At 36.7% G+C, this 22,122-nt stretch overlaps 1 protein-coding gene across 2 annotated transcripts in view; it reads left to right on the forward strand.

The window, feature by feature from the left end:
• The window catches only part of VWA8 (von Willebrand factor A domain containing 8), a 185,969-nt gene that overhangs the window by 71,501 nt on the left and 92,346 nt on the right, over positions 1-22,122 (forward strand). For both annotated transcript variants that reach the window (XM_027815848.2, XM_027815857.2), the window contains exons 20-21: positions 911-982; positions 10,321-10,397. In XM_027815848.2, coding sequence (XP_027671649.2) covers positions 911-982; positions 10,321-10,397 — 149 coding nt within the window. The remainder of the gene's footprint in view (positions 1-910; positions 983-10,320; positions 10,398-22,122) is intronic.

A 22,122-nucleotide genomic window follows, 5' to 3' on the forward strand; every position in this document is an offset into this window, starting at 1 on the left:
ATTTGTTTATCTAAAGGCAAGCATTCATCTCTCTAAGTAGATTGTCTGACCTACTTACAGATGACCTATTTTTACTAGATACAGTGGAGAAATATACATGACTATTGCAAGTAGTCGTCTGCATTGCCACATTATCCTTAAATCCCTTTGATCCTTTTAAACAAATTATTTGTGAGGAGCAAGTTAAGGTGAAATTCTGTACAGTGTGTGTTACCTTTTATGATACTGGATATATGTAAAATATACCTCAAATACTTTGGCTTCAATTAGGCAGTCTAATTTAGAAGTTGTGGGACAAGTAATAAACACTTTTAGACTTGAGCTTACATGTCCTTGTCTTTGTTTTCCTTGAAAATAAAGTTTGATTAGAATAGAAAATTTTATTTGTCATTAAGCTAGACCTGGTGTTTAACCTTCAATAAAAGTGTATAATTTACATATTCATGTCAGATGCCTTTTATACCCTCTATTTCGTTTCTGTAAAGTTCTACCAGGATACATTTTGCTTCCTGTCAGTACAATTGCTGGAAAATTGTCAGACACATATTAAGGAAAGTTCTTACACTCTGGGTGACAAGCATTCAACTAGGCTAAAAGGAAATGCATGAAGAGTGATTATGGAGAATTGAATATATTCAGGGAAATCGGATGCCTACAATCAGTTGGAGCAGAGGAAGTACACAAGGAGAGTTAGTATTTTTGTTTCATTGTTTTAGTCACAGTATAGATTACCTCTGCTATTACTGGCTGAGGCACTCTTGCTATGAAATAAATAGCTGTAAGTGTAAAGTTCAAAACGTTTTGGCCCCAGATCCTGAAAGTAAAGTTCCTGTTGTACTACTGTCATTAGTGAATGCGTACACTTGAGAGTATAAAAACAAGGCTGAAAATTGTGATTTTGTTTCTCTAGCACATGATGGTAATGGAAGATATGCTCAAGGACTTTCTGCTGGGAGAACATCTTCTTTTAGTTGGCAATCAGGTGAGTTAAACATCTCTTACAATGCATGGAACAAACTCATTATTTAATAATGAAATTACATCTCTGGTTTGCTTCATGAAATTGTGTTCATTTGTAATACTGAGGTATTTGACCTATTTTTTGATCCTTTATCTACTAGTGTCCATGGGTTTTTGGGCACGTATCTGTGGAAAATGTAAATGTGTTTTTTACATTGGTATCAAGGGTAAAAGTTGAAACATCAGTAGTTACATGTAACACCATTACCATTAAAATCTTCAGTTAATAGCTTTGGTTGTCCATGACTATCAAGCCTCTCCTTTAAAATATCCAGTAGTTGATAAGAGATGTACACATAGGCATTAGCTGAATCTTATTTATTGATAGCAAAATAAGAATTTTCTCTAAAAGAAATACAGATTCACTTTATTCTTTGGCTAGTATCTTTGTTGATGGAGACTGTATTGGTGACATCTTGGGGACTGTTGTGTTCTTTTAGTTGGTCATTGCTGTTTTGTGACACCTTCTAACAGTTTATAGGCTCCTCAGGATGAGTTATGGGCAGATGTTCTCCAGTTGTGTATGTTTGAAGTCATTGTTTTTCAGAACCATCTTAAACTCTTACTGGAACTGTTAGGTGATTTGAACAGAATTACACGCTTGGCCAGTTAGCTCTGAAAAAAAAAAAACCTTTTGTTATTATTTCTATGTTTGAAGTGTTCAGGAATGTTATACTTCCCAAGCTGCTGGGTTGGTTTTTCCCTCATAAAGTAATCTCCCTTTTAGTTTAGCTTTCCCTTAGCATGGATACAACAATTTTCTAGCAGATGTTTCTCTTTATGTTTTGCAATAGCCTTTGGAAAAAACCTCAACACAAAACAGTAATGGTCTAACCTACATGGCAGGGAATATAAAATACCAATTGTTATATAATGTGCTTGTATTAAAATTGCAGTGTACAGTTATATACAGTCTCATCTATTTAGAGTCCTTGTTAAGAGCTTGAGTTCACAAAGATGATGTATTTGAAGCCTCTGCAGACTTTTGCTGGATGTTGCCAGCTTCTCCCAAAAGGTTTCATCTGTTCATAAATAGAAGTTGATCCATTTCATAAATGAAATAAGATCTATTTATTCTATTTCATGAACAGTGCTCTCTCTGCCAGCTTCTAAGTTGGTATTGAAAATGTTATATGTAGTACAGATTGCCTTCAGAACCTGCTGTCGGGGAATGGCAACAGTGGGCTGCTCCACAGGGGAGTGGAGTCGGAGACAGTGTCCTTAATGTCAAGGTTCACAGTTTCGCAGTGTCCAAGCAGGAAGAGCAGGTCTGGGGACAGCAGCCATGGTCAGCCAAGTGCCCAGTGGCTGCTGGAACAGGTGCATGCTGATGAAGCAGGTCTGAGATCAAGCTGGGAAGTCAAGTCAGCAGGTCCAGGCTGGGATCAGCAAGGTACAGGGCCAGGCACAGCATTGTTGCAGTGTGGGTTGGGAAGAAACTGGGGGAAGGGCCCGAGTATAAATGCAGCTCCCAAGCCATGGTGGGCAGAGGGGACCCCAGTGAGGTAGCAACACCATGTCAAAGCTGACCTTCAACACAGGCAAGTAAAACCGTAGGTGGGGGCAAAAGCCTCCAGAGCCCGGTGGTACACTTGGGGACCAAACACATGCTTCGTACGTTCTACCAATTTGGCAAAAAATTTTGAAGACTATGTGAGTATGATTTTTAGGGTAATAAGGTATTTTCCAAGCAATAGTATGCTCATGTTTAATAATTTAATGTGTGCCACATTTTCTCCAAGCTTATGAAACTCCTAAGTTGAAGACAGTGTTAAAAGATTTAACTGGGTGGAAGTATTGGAACATACTGCTTTGATTCTAGACGTCAGCTGAGCTGTACCGTTAAGTTGGAAAATCAGTTGATTTGCTATGATTTCTCTTTGGCATATCAGTAGTACTTACTATTGCTGACATACTTCTGAGTACTTCCAGGTTTACTCTTTGCTAATTTGTTCCACTGTTTTTTATGTGTGACTAAGAAAAGGCTAAGTGGCCTCTTCTTTGTGAAATGCTGTTTTCAAATTTGAGCACTGTATTTGCCATTCTGCAGTCTTTTAGGACCACACCAATCATCCTTGATTTCTCAGGGATCATCACTAACCACTTAGAAATTGCTTGGCTAGTTCCTTAAATATATTAGTGTAAATTTCTGCAGCGTGTGATGAATCCTGTTCGAGTACTTAAAAATCAACCATAATACAGCAAAATGCTTTCACGCTATATTTGCAGATACCTTTCTATTAAAGTTATTAAGAGTTTTCATCCTCTTTTTTTTTTTTTTTTTGTAAAGCAAATGATTAAAAAGTAGGATTTTTACTGTTCAGTTACTTTACAGTTCAGTCTGTAATAGTCAGAGGTAGGGCTTTGTTATTGCTTGATACATGTATCGGTGTGTGCCTCATTTCACATTTGGAAGATACAGATAATGTTGTTGTGTGGAGACACAAAGTGCTGTTTTGAGTCCCTTTCTGTTGTACTTGTTGGTGAATGAGTAAATTGTGAAAACTCATCTTTTGCTTTTTAATCTATTTCCAGAATTTCCAGTTTCTCTTTTGTCTTCTTCACTGTAGTGTTTTTCACTGGCAACTTTATGGCTGTTTCTAAGTATTTGGTACTGGCTGGCCTACCCTTTAGAATGAGATACTTGTGTTACTGATATCCACCCTGCTTTTATGGTAAATTACTTAATAAGGAAGAGCTACTTTTTTTTTTTTTTTAAAAGACAAAGAAGAAAAGACAAAAAATGCAATATTTCTTTTCTTCAACAATTATTATTAAGGCTTAATGGATCCTGGCATTCCACATATTGTTCTGGCTTTCCTATTGCTTATGTTCTTTTTTCAACAAAATCTACAAAGTTGATAATCAATAAGAATAATCAGAAATGCCATTCAATTACTGATTAAATAACTGCTGAATACAGACGACATTTAAATTTTGTCCTGCTTCATTTGATGATGTGGATATTTGGATTATACTTCTTGTTCAGAATTGCTCCCCCTCTCCTTCCCCATGAACAAGGAAAGCACTTTGCAAGGTGATAAAACAAGCCTGTTCCCGAATAGCTTGTAGTCTAACTAGATGATGTATAGAGAAGGAAAAATCAGAAAGAAACATGAAGCAGAATAAGAACGAACAATTCCATAAATGTGCTAAATATTGCTTTAAATAATTTGAAAGAAGACCATGATAAAATCTCTGGTAGCACTTAGTAAAAATGTTGATGTGAGCCCACAGTAAATAGACTATCACAAATACATTGGAAGAACTTAGAAATGTAATGGCCTTTTGACACATTTGATAATTTATTTCTCTGATAAAAGAATGTAATTTCATCCTTTCTGCTGCCTTTCTTTGTGAGATCAACTTAAACGAACTCTTGGGCTCCCACTAGGAGTTTATTTTTTTCTTCAAGAATTTAGTAGGACAGATGATTGAGTCTTTCTTAAAAATATCTAAATGGACATGCTTGAATAGATTTTTTTCTTCTAAGATTCTTACCTCATTGTGAAATTGAATTAAGTAGATACTGAGAGTGTAATTATATCAGTCACCAGAAAACTTGAAATAGCAAACGCTTGGTGTTTTAACTTTTCTAGAAATAAAGGACTTTGTTTTCCTGCCTAAACTTGTATAAAAATGGACAGCTTCCTCTGCAAGGAAAGAATGTACTATCCTAAACCAGGGGTCCTCAAACTTTTTAACCAGGGGCCCGGCGCGCGGATGCAGTGTCAGGCAGTCATCTGCGGCTGCTTGGTTTCCCCCCCCCAACCCCCGGCGGGGGGGGCGGCGGGGGCGGTCTGTAAATACCGGGGGCCGGACTGGGGACCCTGGGGGGCCGTATCCGGCTTGCGGGCCATAGTTTGAGGACCCTTGTCCTAAACCAATTTTTTATTATGATTATGAACCGGAAAAAACTGAGCTCCAAATGAGCTAAATTGGGCAAATACTATAATATATTTTTCCTAAGGAATTCTGCATGACAGTTGTGGAAAACTTGGAATATATTTCTCTTTTACTTGCTACAGTCGTAACAGTATGTACACGAATGAGAACAGGCATGCTCTTCAAATGTCTCTCTGCTTACAGTATTGCTTTCTGCCTTTACAAATGATACTGAAGAACCAGAATGAAAAAAAGAATCAATGAATTGATTTTTCTTTCGGATGTTTCTTCCCACAGATTCTTTCTATTATAAATTTTTATATGCTTCTCTCCATTGAACCACAACGGTCTTACCTCGCTGGAAATGTGAAGATTGTATTTAGCCTGACAGGGCTCTGGGTTGAAGGTTGTACTTAAAATCAGAGAAAGGAATAAACTCTACAAGCTGATCTAGATGTGTAGTCAGAGATGTATCCAAAGCATTCTATTCATGACTTCTAAGAGCAAATAAACTTAATTCCCTGATAGGTTGAAGTTTTGTTATCCTACCATCACCATAAGTTTTGCATGCCCTGGGTGATAAACTCATAATAAAATAATGAGGTATTAGACCACAGAACGCTTACCATTGTGATCAGTAAACATATAGATCGCAGCTGGGTCAAGACTTAAATCACCACTGCTTTTGTGCAACTCTTTTTCTCTGTTACTAACAACCAGGTGAAGTAACAGTGATGGGGTCTATTGCAGCAGTCCTCTCGGTAGCAACGTCTAGTGTCTGCTGGTGACACATCTTCTGCAGTTATTACACTGTATCATTCACATTTGTTCTAAGCAAGGCATGATGGTCTTAATAGCATCTAGAGTGTTTGAGAGAGTTCTGTATTGGTGCTATTTTTTGCTCTGGTGATAACAGCACATTTTTGTTAAAATGTACTGGTTTTATTATTAAAATGTACTAGTTTTATTATTATACTCTCGTATAAAAATAGCAGCCTCAATCAAAACACATGCATTCTTGCAAATGTTTTTATTGGCAGAAACAGGCAAGCAGTGGGTGTGGAAGGTGTTTCAGTGCCAGACCCAGTGTTAGAAACCATACATTAGCAAAAGTGGTTTCATTTTCTTATTTTTCGTTGTTCAGCCATAAGTTTCTGTGATAGTGACATTATCAATATAACTTTCTACGAAGTCAGAAACTGAGAACGCTGACATGAGGGTTCTGTATGCTGAAATTTAATGAAAAGACAAGAATGTCTTTCATTCCTTAATAATAAAGTTTTGAAATTAATTACAAAACAATATTTCCTAAGGTGAAAAGTGATAAACTGCTTTTTCCACCAGGTTCAAAATTTGTTTCCTTCTTCTGTAATGAAACAGGTGCTCTGCTATGCAGGATGGCTATGTGCTGAAATTGAAAAGGTGAAGTTGCAGTGTCCCAGCTGACAGGCAGTGCTGAAGAGCACAACATGGCAATATCTTTAACTGCCTAAGTATGACCTGCAAATCATTTAAAAGAAAATAAAAATGAGGCAGCATGGTATAGGATTGGTTGGTTTTTTCCCAATAGTGTTTTTTTTCTAAGAGGCAAATTAATTATTTCAAAAATGTAGGACCAGTTCTTTTGGAATAAAAATTTATTGACTGTAGTTGGGCTGTGCAGGGGAGAAATTTGTCCCACTACTGTAAGAGCTGCATCCTGAATTGCAAAATGCCTCCTGGGACCTGTAACAACCTTGTTTATATTTGAAACTGTAGTTACTGCTAGAAGATTAAGTCATTTTATCCTTGGTAACAAGTGTTTACAATGTCAGTAAGGAGAATTTTTAACTAAGGGACTATCTTGCCTCCTAACTGCGTAATTTCCTTTTTCTTATTTGTTAGTGGAGATATTTAATTCCTGGTTTTCTACTTCAGTTGTCCCATATGTTTGATGGAATAAAAATTGTCTAATATTTGATTTCTGAAATATTTTTATTAGTTCAGCTGAAACACCAACACAGATGTTCTTTTCTCTCTAATTAGCATATGTTTATATTTCTATTAAATTAAGTAACTGAAATAGTGTGTATATAAATAACATACAGCTAGTGTTAACGGCAAACTGGTTTGTCCTCTGAATATTACCTTTGACTGCAATAATTGCAAATGACATGAGATTATGTTCTGAATCCAGTCCAAATTCACTTATTCAGCACATTCATATGAAAGATAGTTCTGACTCTTTCTGCTTGAGTAGTTGACTGCTAGCTGTGTGGGTGGCCAGAAGATCCAGCTTGATCCTTGGCACTGGTATAGGTTCAGGGGAAAGAAGGGTGACTTCATTGCCATTTTGGTGATCTCTTGTTTCTGAGGTGCCAGTAACACATTTCAGAGGGTTTTTTTTGGTTTGTGGTTTTGGTTTTTTTTTCCAAAATGCAATACCATTTTCCGTGTTTCTTGTTCACCTGAAGAAGACTGTATTCTTTGTCCCATGAAGGTTGGGTGAATTTGGAATAAACCCACTTTTCTTGGCCTTACGTTAATGAGCATTATTTAAAGAATTAACTCATCCAAGCTCTTTTTTGCAATTTTTTAATGGTGCTAAAGAGCCTTCTGAATAGCTTTGGTCTCTTCCTTCCATTCTATTATATCGTGCCTTCTCAATGGAGTAACTGAGACAAAGAGAAGTGGTAACTTGTCATGAAGTAGGAATGTGGAGGGATGGAATCAAAAAGCTTTGACTCAAACTTTGCTCCAGCTACTGTTGGCAGCCAAGGATTTTATGTGGTACACCACAGTCTCTATGAAGGCACATAATGTACTCTCTGAAGGAGTTCAGTCTAGAAGTTGGGCAATGTTAACGTGTTTATAATAGCTAAAATCTGGTGGGAATGCCTTTTGGCTTTTGAATGCTCCATGCACCTTCTAAAACATGTATCACGTTCTGAAATAATGTTATACTTAAAATGAAATAAAAGGGGTGTGTGGAGTCTGGTGAGATGCATGAACACAAGAAAGGGTGAGATGTCGTCATGGCACAGCTCCCATTGACTTCACTGTGTTACTTTGGTAACTGCGCTCTTGCCCTTCTTCCACAGTGGTCTTCCACCGTGCTTCTGTCCTCTGAGCATTCTCTCAGAAGTAATGCACACTCCTCGTAATACCCTTGGTGATAACAGCATGGATAGAAATACACAAAAACAGCTATTTGGTCCTCTTTCTGTTGGAATGGGAGAGGGAGTAAAAAAATCTAGCAGTCTTACTTTGTAGTTAGGAAAACATGCTTTTCAGGTATAATTTTAATAATCTATTATAAACATAAAAACCACATGCGCTTTCCATTAATGCGCATGAAAACCAGTTTTTTTATTACAGTAAGCTTTTTGTTTGATAGTATGTTTTACATTGATTCAATATGATGATCTCTTTCTTCATCTTTGTACTTGCTGCAGCTGGCTGGAGTCACACTCTGCAGCAAAAAGGATATGCAGGCTTCTTGGGATTCATACAGAAACTGTTAGCAGACATCTCCCCAGTCATCTTTAGCTCTCTTAGGAAAAGTAAAGGAAGCTGCTTTCAGCACGGGTGTTTTGTGCTTGACATTAGGAGTATTCCAGTTTATCCACCCATTTATGATTTTAGTATTTGACTGGAGTAGTAGGAACATATGGGAAGAGAATAAAACTGTGTGCGCTACTAGAGGATTCTTACCCTGTTGCTGGTTACTTTTGATGCTTCTGATGCAGTTCCTGAAGTTGCATGTTGCCCCCCAAATGGGTATGTTCTTTGAGTTCCTGGAAAAATCTGTTAGCACAATTTCATCCCCTGTTTCAAAGCAGTGGAGAACAGTGTTTCCAGTGACAATTTTCAGAAATGACTGGTAATAGATATTGTGTATTGCAGCTTCTTACTACACGTATGTTTAAAGCCGTAAATTCTTCTGAGGAATGAGGTGGAAGAAGGTTCATGAGGAAGGCATGTGGCAGAGCAGTAGCTTCAGTTGGCTGTCCTGTGCTGGAGTCGAGTCTGCAGTAGTCTAGGTAGTTCTATTTTTGCCAGCTCTGCAGTATTTTTTCCTCTGCTTCCATGGTGAGAAATCTCCTTTCATGATTTCAACTACTATACATGTGTGCACGATTCACCATTCTCATAAGTGTAGTCAGATGAGAGACTGTGGTCCCATTTTTAGAAGCTTAAACAGTTTGTAATTCTGCAGCTGGCAGTTACCATCCTTCAGCTAGAACTTGTAGTCATAAATGTCATAACTCACAGATCTGAAATGCTCCTATTCTGTTTCAATGCCAAGTGAAACAGATTAGTGAGTCTCAAGCTGGTTTAATCTAATATCTTTAGTTTTCTGTGGGCTATATTTATCTGCTTTGCTTCACACTGGTATGGACTACTAGATGTATTCATGGAGGCAGAGCGAGAATCTCGGTAGAGGGACAGTGTCTTGTCAAACAGCTTTTGGCTGGATTACAACTGAACTTCTCTTTCTACTAATTCTTTTTCTTCTGCAACCCTTGGCAATCTCCCTGTCATTCTGAGCTCCCAAGTCTGCAGCCACATCCTTGCAGGAGGGATAAGGATTTCTGCATCTGAACTGTCATCTTGGTCTGCATCTACATTAGCATTTTAGACCAGATCAGGAATGTACTTTTGAAGGGAGCCTCCCTTCTGCAGTTTGATGCTGTCAAGGGACGTATGACCAGGATTCTTGGAGGATGTTCTCCAGCAGGACACCTAATGTGTGCTCTTTGCTAATTCCTTCCATGGAACCAGGCTAGACCTGGGCTGAAGTACCAGTTCCTGAACCACTTGTACAGGACACACCAGGGTGTTAGCAACACCTGATTCACTTCATAAATCCGCTGTTACCATTCTGCGCAGCTTGCTAAGGCAGACATCCTGCAATAGGAAAGTTATAGATCAGTTTGATCTCCGACCCAATTCTGATTCCATCTGGGCCTTTTTGGTAACTCTACTGGAATGGCATTGACAAGGCAATGCTCTAATTCCATGTGACAGTTACAGGATGTTTCCTATGACCACCAAGATTTAATTTTTTCTATTAAGCGCATAGCAACTTCCTAGCATTCACAGCCTTGCAATACCTTTGTGAAATAAAAGGGCTGAAAAAACCTGGTAGTTAGAAGGATGCATTGGCACATGTGACATAATTCTAGGGTTGCGATCCTATTCCTGGTTATTCCTAGTAAGACCAGATAAATATTTTGCAAATATATATACATATTTTAAATGTAAGTTAAGATATATATAATAGTGTTCAGATTTCTTTGTTGTGGATTGAAATAGTATTTGCCTATAAAGGAACATGGAGAGTATTATATTGAGAAGTCATCTTTTCTTTGTTTATAACTCTTAAATGTGTAAGTCTATATTATGTCTTAATATTATATTTATTTACTGCAGGGTGTTGGGAAAAACAAGGTTGTTGACAGATTCCTTCACCTTTTAAACAGGCCCAGAGAGTATTTACAGCTGCACAGGTAAGAATGTGTTACTGTCACATACTTTGTGTTTATAATCTGATTTCCTGTGTTTTAAAACTCATGTTTCTGAAGTTTAATGTGTTCTTAGTGTTTGAACAAAGACCCTGGTTATGATAGGTGGCATACAGACTGCAGGAGTGTATCTGTTTTATAGGCATAGTCAGTAAGCTGTCAGGTTGAGGAGGGGTACAAGAATCTCATGCAATCATGTTGCTTAACGTAAGAGGAAGTAGAAGTCAGAGTGTACTGAAGTTAAACCATGCTCAAGAAGAGAGTAATATTTTGCTGTCATTTCTGAGACATTTCCCTAAGCATGATGTACTCTGTGAGGGAAAAATTTCAAAGGTGCTTGTTTGACTATGTCATTCATTAGGCAAGAAACAGTTTAAATAGTAAAGGCTTTTTCTGTTTTTTTCCTTTGGCACTTCTACTAAACACACTTCTTTCTCACCCATAAACATTTGGATTGGAAATTATTTCTTTTTCATATGCAAGCTTAAAAATGGGCTTCAAGACAACAAACCAATTGAAAGCAATTCAAAAGCTGAAATATATCAAATTATCTGCCTGCTTTTTATGACATGAACTTGAAATCAATGAATTGAAATAAAGACTGAATACTAGAAGACTCAGTTTCAATTGAACTGCATCCTTTTTCAGCGTCATTCCTAATCTTTGTCTCTCCATCTTTGACTTCCTAGTTTCATCACCCTGTCTCTTTACATAATTAATGTTTCTTAAATAGGGCTAATAAAATGTACATCTTTGATTTTTTGCCCTTTAACAAGTCTCTGTAACACTTAATTTCTCACTTTCATCCCCAGCTTTTTCTCTTCAAATGTCTTGTACTTGTATTCCTCATATTTGCATAGCTCTAGCTCATGACTTTTCTGTTGCTGTTTTCTTTTATACTACCTCTCCTAGATATCCATCACTTTTTTGCTAAATACTGCTTTTGTGACCCGCTACTTTCAGCTTTGTGTTAACTTCCCTGCTGTTACCGAAATCTCGGAATGAAGAACTTATCGACACCAATGTGATGTAGATAAGCAGACACTTCTTTATTGACGGCCGGGTGCGTGAGCGAGTCCTCTCACGATCAACGCACACCAGGTCCCAAAATCAGATTCCATATATAGAACTTATTCATACATATTCATTAATTATTCATACATAATCATAACATTTCCTGTAAATCATTTACATACTCTCCTCCTATATCCGATTATGCGCAGCAAAGCTTAGAAAGGTCTAGAAATGGGTCTAGGGTACGATTTGGGTAGGTGGTATATGAGTCGGTGGTCGCGATCTCCCCCTGCCGGAATTACCTTTTACTAAAGTTCACAGTTTCTTGGCAGGCACCTACAAGCTGTTCCAGTCGACTCTCCCCAGTTCCCATTAATCTCATATTCTGACATTTCAATACACCTCTGCGTACAGAAGACTGGTTAAATACAATGGAACCTTCCAACCCTAGAGTTATTACAATAGTTCCAGGCCCTTCTTCTAGCCTTGGTACAAGACGTACAAAAGATTCCATAACGTCTCTTATTGGGTAGATGCAAGTTTCCTATAATTTTTTCCTTAACCTTCTACATTTCAATTCTATTAAATGATTTTATAAAATCAATTAATTAATCAAATAGAATCAATCGATTTTAACTTATTAACTAATCGGTAACACTGCCATCTTCTCAACTTGGAGCAGCCACTTGCTCCTTCTGGATAAAATACACTATCATTTTTGCAAATCCCAATTCTTTCACAAAATACTACAGTACTTCTGTCTTTCCATGTGTGTGTGTCTGAGAAAATGTGCTCCAGTGAGGTGTAGTCAAGCAGAATGGTGCTTTAACATAAATTCAGATAGCTCAGGAGAATATTGTATAAGCGTGATGTTTGGGGTGATGATGGAGCTGTAGAATATATTAGTTACAGGATGCTAGTCGATGCATCACTAGGAAAAAAAAAATCCCTTTTTTGTCTAGTCAAAACATACTTCTATGGGCTCTGTAAAGTAGTATTTATGCTTGCAGGGTTTTAGAGTTAGATTGAAGTAGAAAATTATGAGCAGTCCTATGCAGTTCTACAAAAATTAATTCCTAAATATAGAAAAATCAGAAATTCCTATTTCCTGGCTAGCATTTTGAAATGCTTTGTGAAGAACTCGGTCAATATAATACCTTGGTAAACCTTATAGGGTGTTTAAAAAAGGATTACAGTATTGTTAGTGTACACTTACGGATTGCAAACCGAAATGAGAGCAAGTTTGCGAAAATAACCAAAACAGTTCACTGCTAAGCTTTTAGTTATTTTGAGGGGAGAAATACAGTCAGTAGCTTATGGCACAGGTCTATTTTATTAGAAAATATGTTAGAATGTTGACATAGTTTAACCCCAGCCAGCACCTAAGTACCATGCATCTGCTCACTTCCCCCACCCAGCCCCAGTGGGATAAGGAGGAGAACTGGAAAAAGGTAAACCCATGGGTTGAGGTGAGAACAGTTTAATGATTACAATGAAGCAAATAATAACAACAACAATGATTGTAACAAAGAGGAGAGGGAGAGAGAGGAGTAGAACCCGTGATGGTGGGGGTGGGTGGGGGGAGGAAATCAAGTGATGTGCAGTACAGTTGCTCACAACCTACTGACCAATGCCCGGCCAGTCCCCGAGCAGCTATCGGCATGCCCTCTCCAGCTCCTTCCTGTTCATATACTGAGCATGGTGTGCTGCAGTATGGGATACCCCTTCGGCTGGTTCGGGTCACCTGTCCTGGCCCTGCTCCCTCCCGGCTCCTTGTGCCCCTGCCCACCGGCAGAGCACGGGAACTGAAGAGCCCTTGCCTTAGGGTAAGCACTGCTCAGCAACAGCTGAAACATCCCTGTGTTATCAATGTTATTCTCATACTAAATCCAAAACACAGCACTGTACCAGCTACTAGGAAGAAAATTAACTCTCTCCCAGCCAGAACCAGGACAAATGTGTATTTCATCTTTCATAGGGATAGGCTGTTTCTGCAGATTTCCTAGCTAGCTACCATCGGTACTGTTAAGCATGCAAACAGGAAAGTATTTCTAAATACCATACTTTTAATGTTGTTCATATACCTGAATTACAGGTCTTGAGAAAGTGAACATTCAAAGCATGCATTTTCATTGATTACCTTGTACAGGAAAGGAATACTGTTAATGATTTATGAAAAATGTAGAGGTGATTCAGTGTCAGATGAAGGTGGACATTCTCTGCCCTTTCAGAAATGTGTCTGACAGATGGTATCTCATTTGTCCTTGGAATCTGGGTTGCAGACTCTAGCTCCACTTCAACTAGTCCCTCTGGCAATGAGTGTGCACTTGTCAGCTGCATATCCTGAGATTCCTGAGTTTCTAGTGAGGTAGTGACTGATGTTTAGAGAGAGATGATGTTTTAGATAGAGATGATCTTTAAGGTGCCTTCCAACCCAAACCATTTGATGAATCTGTCAGAAAATGGCAGACAATGGCATTGTGAATTTTTTAATTTGCCCATATTGACTGTCACTTCATACAATTAGCTATTTAAAAAAAAAAAGTATGTATGTATAATAATGCTAATACAGAATGGGTGTTGCAAGTGAATAACATCTGTTTTGGAGTAGAGAGATATATTCTTAGCTATAAAATATCCTTGTTGGTGGCTATAATTAAGATGTAGCAAGAGAAGAAACTGCTGGAGTGGAAAAAAACTGTAAGAGCTTTAAAATGAATATAATGAAGATCTTTACTAAAATGTAGTGTTATATAACAAATAAAAGTAGTGAATAAATAATAGACAAAAACAATTGGACTGAATTTCAGAAGTATTCTGAGTTGTTACTTTAATTGTCGTTTCTCAAAACCTGCTTTTTTAATGGTAGTTAAGTGCCAAAATCATGAAAATATTCCAGAAGTGTCTACTTTCAGTAGCTTGTGAGGTAAATAAGGGGGAAACACACTGTGATGCAGTGTAGTACTGTTATGCAATTTAATTGATGTAGATGTCTTTAACAGAAGAATACCTCACTTCTTTTGCCATCAACCAGGAACATAAAGAAAACTAAAAATGCCATTAAATCTCGTTTAGTTTTGGTTGTTGATTTTGTAGTTACAGTGGGAATTCTTATCTGGTGGGTTTTGGTTTGTTTTGGGGGGAAGGGGTTTTGGTGGTTGTTCTTTTGTTGGTGGTTTTTACTGTCTTGATGCAACAGGAGTTTATGAAGAAGGAGTTCTGCTGATCTAACGCTACATATGTTCAATGACATTCAAGCAGGGGATATCTGCCTTAGAGGCAGCAAACTATTACCAGCAGTACTTTCAAAATCTCACATTTTGTGTCTTATACTTCAAGGTGGTGAGAGGGGATAGAAGGTAGAAAAAAGAGAGCGCTCTTCCTATAACATTCTTCCTGACATCTGTATTTACTTGGTCTACCAATGATTCACATGGGAAGGGTCAGGCTGACCTTAAGGTTTCAATTGCTTATAGAGATTATAAATCATTTTTCTTAACCTTTCTTATAGCACCTCATTGAGAAGTTCTTTTTTTTTTTTTTTAAATTTCTAAGTCTTATAAATCATTTTGTGACCATAAAACTAAAAATCTTAACTGGAAGGAAGCTGTGATTAGATTTAATAAGGAAAGAATTTGATAAAAGTATTTGCTTATAAATTATTTTTAAAAGTTGGCTGCTTCCTCTTACATACTTCCTAATATTAGGAGCTGATCAAAATTTGACCAACTCTGTAACCCCACAATTAGTATGATGAGAGGACTCCTTCTGAAATAGGTAATTTGGCATAGGCTGTGCACTGCCCCTCTCTGACTGCAGTTAGGAAGCATCTTGCTGCTTTTCTGTGTTAAAGAAGAACTTTCATCTGCCAGGATTTCCCAGTCACTCCTTTCCTACAAGAGTAAGTTTAAGCAGAGAAATCCTGAATTTTGTTTACCTTATTGGGATGTACCCAGGACATTTTGTGTACCCAGGACACCAGCTACACGTTATAGAACAAAGAGCAGCCTTACCTTGCTTAGTATTAAACTTAAAGGTTTTACTGCTTTCAGTTTGAGCATGAATTCGTCATGCTACCAGAAAGGTCAAAAGCAATGCGGCCTGTGCAGTCACAGGTCAATGACAGATCTGTATAGATATTAAACACATACAAGCTGACTTTCTAAGAAACTTCAATGTCCTCCAAATAGATGTAACACAGAGTCAAGTATTTGTGTCACTCCTAAATGCATGAACCCTGGAGAGCCTCATCATTTTATGAACCTTGCTGTTACTACTACTTTTTTCATCTCCCATGAGTGATGTGGAAACCAATTACCAGTGGTTCTACACAAAAATCTGAAATTAAATTTGGTAGACTAAATTTTAGATCTGTAAAACAAATTGTGTTGAGTCAGGAAAATTGCTTTCAATGAAACTCATAATATCTTGCTTTAAATTATGAAGTCTCTTGAACAAAGAAGATTCCACAGAAGGAAGAAAAAAAAAATTAAAGCTTTAGAGAAGACTCAGACAAGAACATATGCCTTGTTAAGACTATAAAAATCTTTCTTAGTGCTGATGGGAGTAATAGATAAATATGAAAATGTAAGCTCCCAGCTCTCCTGTATAAAAACATCAGAAGAAAGTATCATGGACTTTAGACTGTTGGCTCCTTTGGTGTGATTGAAGAAAAAAAGATCAATTTTACTTATCATCAAGTTATTAAATAATTGCACATAAAGAACAGGTTTTGCTGGAGTAAAATGTCCTTTACTAGACATTTATTGTCAAGTAAACACTTAGGTTTGCATCTATTTGAAATTAAGTTATACTGTCAAGCTGCTTTTTAAATTTTAATTACAAGTATTTCTCCTCCTTGGATTTACTATTTTTCTGTAGACTGTATTACAGAACTACAGTATTTATCCTTTTGTTTCTGATGCAAGCTTGATTTATGGCGGCTTTATTTTTTTTTTTTAAGATGTAAAATTCAGTCACTTTTTATAGTAGTTTCTGTTAGTATAAACGAGGTGCTAGATTTTACATGCTGAAGACATTTGGAGTCATACGGTGTTAACTTCCATTAGAATGTACTTCTAGTCTTTAATGCATGAGCTTAAAAAAAATTACATGTAATTTATTCTTTTCTGAAATCTTAATTTAGGCAGCAAAAGAGAACTAGAATACTGTGCAGTACACAGTGTCAACTCAAGACCTGTGAAAGCTGCCATCTCTGTTCTGCTGGCGTTGGACTGGCTTTAACTCAGGTAGCCCAGAAGAGCAACTGGCAACAGGAACCCTTTGAAATTGTTGTTTGCCATCATGAGTTTTGCTCCTGATTGCTCTGATAGCAAACAAAAGCCTTTCTGCCTTGGTAGTCCCTTTAAGAAAAATTAACAGTGGAAAGTACATCTGTGTTCCAAGTAGCACATTTGCTTGGTTCAGGAGGGCATAATTTTCACTTTTCTGTATCAGTACCTTTTCTTTAAAGTTTGGTATACGTTATACATCTTGATTTTTGAGATATCCAAAAGCTATATGGACACAGTCCTAGGTACCTTGGCTCTAGGCAGCCCTGCTTGAGCAGGGGGATGGGACTATATGACCTCCAGAGGCCCCTTCCAACCTCAACCACTCTGTGATTCTATGATTTACCAACAATATCTGCAAGGTAGCAGCTGGATGACAACACTTAGCTCTAATTCTAAGTATGCTGTAATAATGTCTTGCTAAATCAAAATTGGTCAGTAGGAAAAAAAAAATTAAAGTTAAAAATTAGTTTTTCTTTTCTTCATAAAATTAGATAATCCAGCAGTAGTTGTTCTATGGGGGGAGTCCATTTGCACTGTACTTAGCTGACGCCCAAATGTGTCAGTATGGAACAATAGTTAAAGTTAAGGGAATTAAGAAACAGCTTCAGATTCATCATTGTTTTCGGAACAGGAAAAATAAGACCATATTCTATAATGAGATCAAGTTTGATAACTACTGGAACATTTATTTATTGTTGTGATATGAGTGTAAATAATGAGCAATTTTTAAGCAGAAGCGTCTCCGTGATGTATTCTGGCTTCATGCTGTCTCAGTTATAAATTAGCCATATGAAGTCTTAGTTATCCGTGTGATATCTTGTCTGAGATATCAGGCTGAGGTAACATGTTTTCTACTTTTCTGGGCATTGACATACATGCTAAAGCAATTCAGCTTTGTTATGAATTTGGTATTTCACCACTGTCAACAAAATACTAACTGCTATACAAATTATATTTATTTTCTGATAATCTTACTATTATTTTAGAAGATATTACGCTACCTTATTCTGTTTCTCCTAATATTACATTTCCTTTCAAAGAATTTACCTATGGTATTGCATCTTCCTGTCAAAGTTACTGTGCTTGTTCTGGTGATTGATGACAGTAAAAGTGTGATACAGGATTAATTTTAAAAATCTACTACATTTTGTGTTGTGCCTTTTCTACTTCCCTAATAAATTACAGTAATCCACTGATCATTTATTCCAAAAATTAACTGAGTTTACATATGTTATCCTTTTTAAAATAAATGTGATTTTGCTGTGATCTTTAACAATCAAATTAATAGAGAGGTTTGGGGCAGGAAAATGAGCTTATGGTATCCCTACAAGCGATACTTACTACAAACTGTCAGTTAATCTTTAGATGTTAATTTTCTTTCCCTCTTTTTCAGCACATGTAATCAGTATAAAATCTAATTATCTGTTTCCCCTATTGAGATCATTTAAAAATACCCTTTCAGCCTTATTGACTTGAGATTTTTTCAATCCTAATTAAAAAAAGTTGTTTCAGAAGGAATAATTTCCTTGGCCTGAAACACAGATGAACACCTGATACTGTGGAATTTCAGTGTACTTCTCAGAATTGCATTTGATTGTCTTCTCTTGAAAGAATATAGGATCATGTAAAACAATTTAAATGCCAATACAGCTCTGCAGGTCTGTTTTTAAAAATGAACAAGCACAGAGAAGTGGACTGTTGTTGAAGCAAGTGCTCTTAAGCTGCCCTGATTTATTAAGAGGAATCCATTGAACACAGTGAAGGGGTGTGTGTGTGTGTGTGTGTTTGTAATTATTTGTTGGCAGCCATGACGAAAAAAGGCTAGGTAGCTTTTCCTGATGATTTTGAGTCATGAATATATGCGCCTATAATATTTTCTTTTAATGTTATACAGTAATCTTATAGTATGTGCTTTATTCTTTACACAGCTCAGGACTGGAAATAAACAGTAAGATGACTTTTTTTGTTGTGAAACACCGAATGTATTGGCTAGCATAAATAGGTGTCTTTATGGTTTTTTACTCTTATTGTTGTTTTTTCCCCTTTTCTTAAATATATTTTTGATCAATACAGAGTTGCAATGTAAACCTTTCAAGAGTTCATGCAAGCTAATGGTCTCTGTTTCCAACATTAGCTTTTCGTAAGCTGGCTGACTAGCTCTGCTATTGTCAGATTCCAGGTGTTAGAGAGCTACTTCATTTGTCTTTTTGTAGGAATTGAATTCAGCTTGAATGTCCTGCTGTGTGGCTGTTACGGAGAAATAGCTCAGGTTAGAAGACCCTGTTGTTTCATTCTCTTCTAAAGCTGAACTAACAGTTTCTCGCTGTTTACTCAGTGAAATGTATTCTTACACACAATAAGGGGAGCTGTAGGGTGTCATGTTTCTTAATTTATGGATTTTACATTTGGGGTGAGTGAATGTCTTACATTGTTATAACAAATCATGTGAAAATGTTGCATTTCATTTTGAGAGATGGAGCACGTAAAAGTAATTCTGTGACTTGATTTAAGCATATATCCTGAATTAAACATATAAATCCTTTGGGCCTTTGTTCTGCCACCTGCAGTCATACTGAGTAATGAGTACCTTTATACTCCAAATAATTCCTTGGATTTAAAACAAATACATGTAATTTTAACAGAGAAATTAGACAGCTGGTTGGCTTTTCAGATATTTCACAGTTTCCTAAACACAGTGGTCAGATCATGCAGTGCAATGGCTGTGTGATAGGTTATCTAAAGAAATTCATTTGTAACTGTCAAAATCATGCAGATTCTTTCTTTGTGTTAAGATTGCCTACTCTTCACCAGGGTAATCCATGAGTGAATTAGCTAACCAATTAACAACTTCAGATGGCTGTTGGCCTAATTATTTTTCAAATACTGTTAAAACTAGGTCACAACAGATGGGTATTTTCATGTCTGATTGAAACGTAAATGAGAAGATATATATATCTCTATGTACATAGGTATTTAGATAGGTATCTTGCAGAAATGAAGATCAATAATTATTAAAGCATATGTTCTGTCTCTAATATTTTTTCAACTACCCTAAAGTTCTATTTGGAGAATTAAGAGGAAGGCCAAATCTGAATCTAGTTTATCTAAGCTTGTTGCCATGAGCACCAACTCTTAAAACACAAGGTTGCCTTCCATAGATACTCTCTCACCCTTTCAGCCTCAGTGTAACTACATACAAAAGCCAGGAAGGTATTCTTCAGTCTTGTCAAGATGGAGTAATTTCAGTGAATATGGATGTCTCTGATGTTAACTGAGGTCCAGACACTGGGTCCTGTATTTGGGCATAAGTCTCCTTGGGGACTCAAGTCTTAAAAATAAAGCACTGTAATATCTTTTCTTTTCTTTTCTTTCTTTTTTTTTTTTTTTTTTTTTTTTTTAAAGTTAGATGATAGTGAGTAAATTGTATAATGGATCAAATTCTGGTTTGATGTTTACATTTCAGTGTTCTGGGGAGGACAAATGTCAAAACATACAAGGAGTATTTGCAGTTATGTCACATATACTGCATTTTTAATGAAGAATTTCACGCATTGATTTAATTTCTCTAAAGAAGCATCTTTCAGCCAGGGAGTCCTCCAGATGAGCTAATAGAAATTTCAGAAGAGGAACATAATTCTCCTTTGTTCCTTAATTTTTCCTCCTGGCTATTTTCAGCTCCTGTCTCTCAAAACAGGATATCCAGAATGCTTGTCAATTTACTTTCTTTCCATCTTTGCCTCCCATCCTGCCCTGTTTCAAGGTCTATTGATAGAGATATTCAGCTCTTCCAAATATCTCCAAATATTCATTTGGAAAGAGCCTGGGAAAAATTTTCTGTCTCACATGATTGGAATAAGACATGCTGAAACACATTGATTGGATTTATGTAGAGGCGAATTCTATTCTAAACAACAAAATAACTATCAGGTACAGTTCCTTCCTCTCCTCTTTTTTAGAGTAATTTTTTTTCAATTCTATTATTTAATGGAATTTTGGTAAGTCTTGTAAATTGACAGGGACAGAGTGGACTGAACAGTCTCTGTGGTTGATGGAAATTTCTCCTGCTACATCTCGTAGTTCTTCCCCAGAAAGAAGGTCATTGCTGTCAAAGAAATAGTAACTGTCACAGACTAGTATGTTTGAGTTTGTAGACCTCAGAAAAGGCTGCCTTTAGGGTAAATAATGCACCAGTAGCAAAAAAATAAATAAAAGGCAGTAATGTGAGCTAATAAACAAAAAAACATCAAAAGAATTCTCAGAAGTCCTGCTATGAGTTGAGTGGTACTGTCAGAAGAGTTGCAGAGTAGCAGATCTTTATTTTATTCTGATTTTTAATTTTTTTTTTTTTTTTATGGAGAGCTTATGAGGATGGCTTGCTTGATAAAAATAAAAATACGTTCTTAGGAAAGACGTTAGTGAGCTTTTCATATTTTTCTTTTACAATCAGAAGACAAGTCAGTTCAGTTGAGTAGGATGACAGTATGTCAGACAGCTTTTCTCACTCGTTTCTACATTCCCACAGTCTTGCTTCTTTGTCAGAACTATTTTCATCTTGGGTGCCAAATGTGATGAAATTAGGAGGGTTTGATATTCATGTCTTTGTTAGAGCCTAGTTAATATTAAGATGCTAATACTAGTAAGTGAATGTCAATTACAATTTTTAGTTCCTTTCCTGTGGGAGTGAAATTCTACAGTCTAGCGTTTTGAGTGCCAGACATATTTTACATTTAGGAAAATCTGCATACCATATTGTTCAGAAATATTTCAGACTTAGCATATTTTCATTACTCTATATTTCAGTGTCCTTAAATTTACATAAATAATTACAAAGTGGAAATTTAAGAAGAAAAAAACCCAAAGGATGCAAATTATTTTTAGCCATTCTTTACTGTGTTTAGGTCACGTTACATTTCTGAAGAACAGAAATTAATGAGATCTAATTACATGGCTTATGATTCTGAAAGGAAAATAACATTAATCTGTACTCACCTTGGCAAAATCATTCTTATATACATGGCCGAATGTAATAGCCTAAGCAAGTACAGGAGCTTTGCATTCACTTATGTCATCAAGCCAATGGAATTAATATTTGGCTGTATACTTAGCTTCTATAATACATTGCAAATCCCCTGAAATATTTCCTTAAAATATTAGGGCTGAATAACAGTAAAGTAGAAGAAAGGAAGGAACCACAGATAAAATAAGAAGTTAGAAGCTAGATTTAGGATGTCAGTTGTTCTTTCATTTTGATACCTTCTGCAATTTTTTCTGATTTATACAACTTTTATAATAGCGCTTAAGTAAACTGTAATTCTAGTGTTTATTTCCCCCTAATTACAGTCAATTCTGTCTTCCCTGAAGGATGAGATCATCATAAGGATTTGTGTGGGCTGCTGGTGATA

The sequence above is a fragment of the Falco cherrug genome, chromosome 2 (genome assembly GCF_023634085.1).
Source record: "Falco cherrug isolate bFalChe1 chromosome 2, bFalChe1.pri, whole genome shotgun sequence".
In the NCBI taxonomy this organism is placed as follows: Eukaryota; Metazoa; Chordata; class Aves; order Falconiformes; family Falconidae; genus Falco; species Falco cherrug.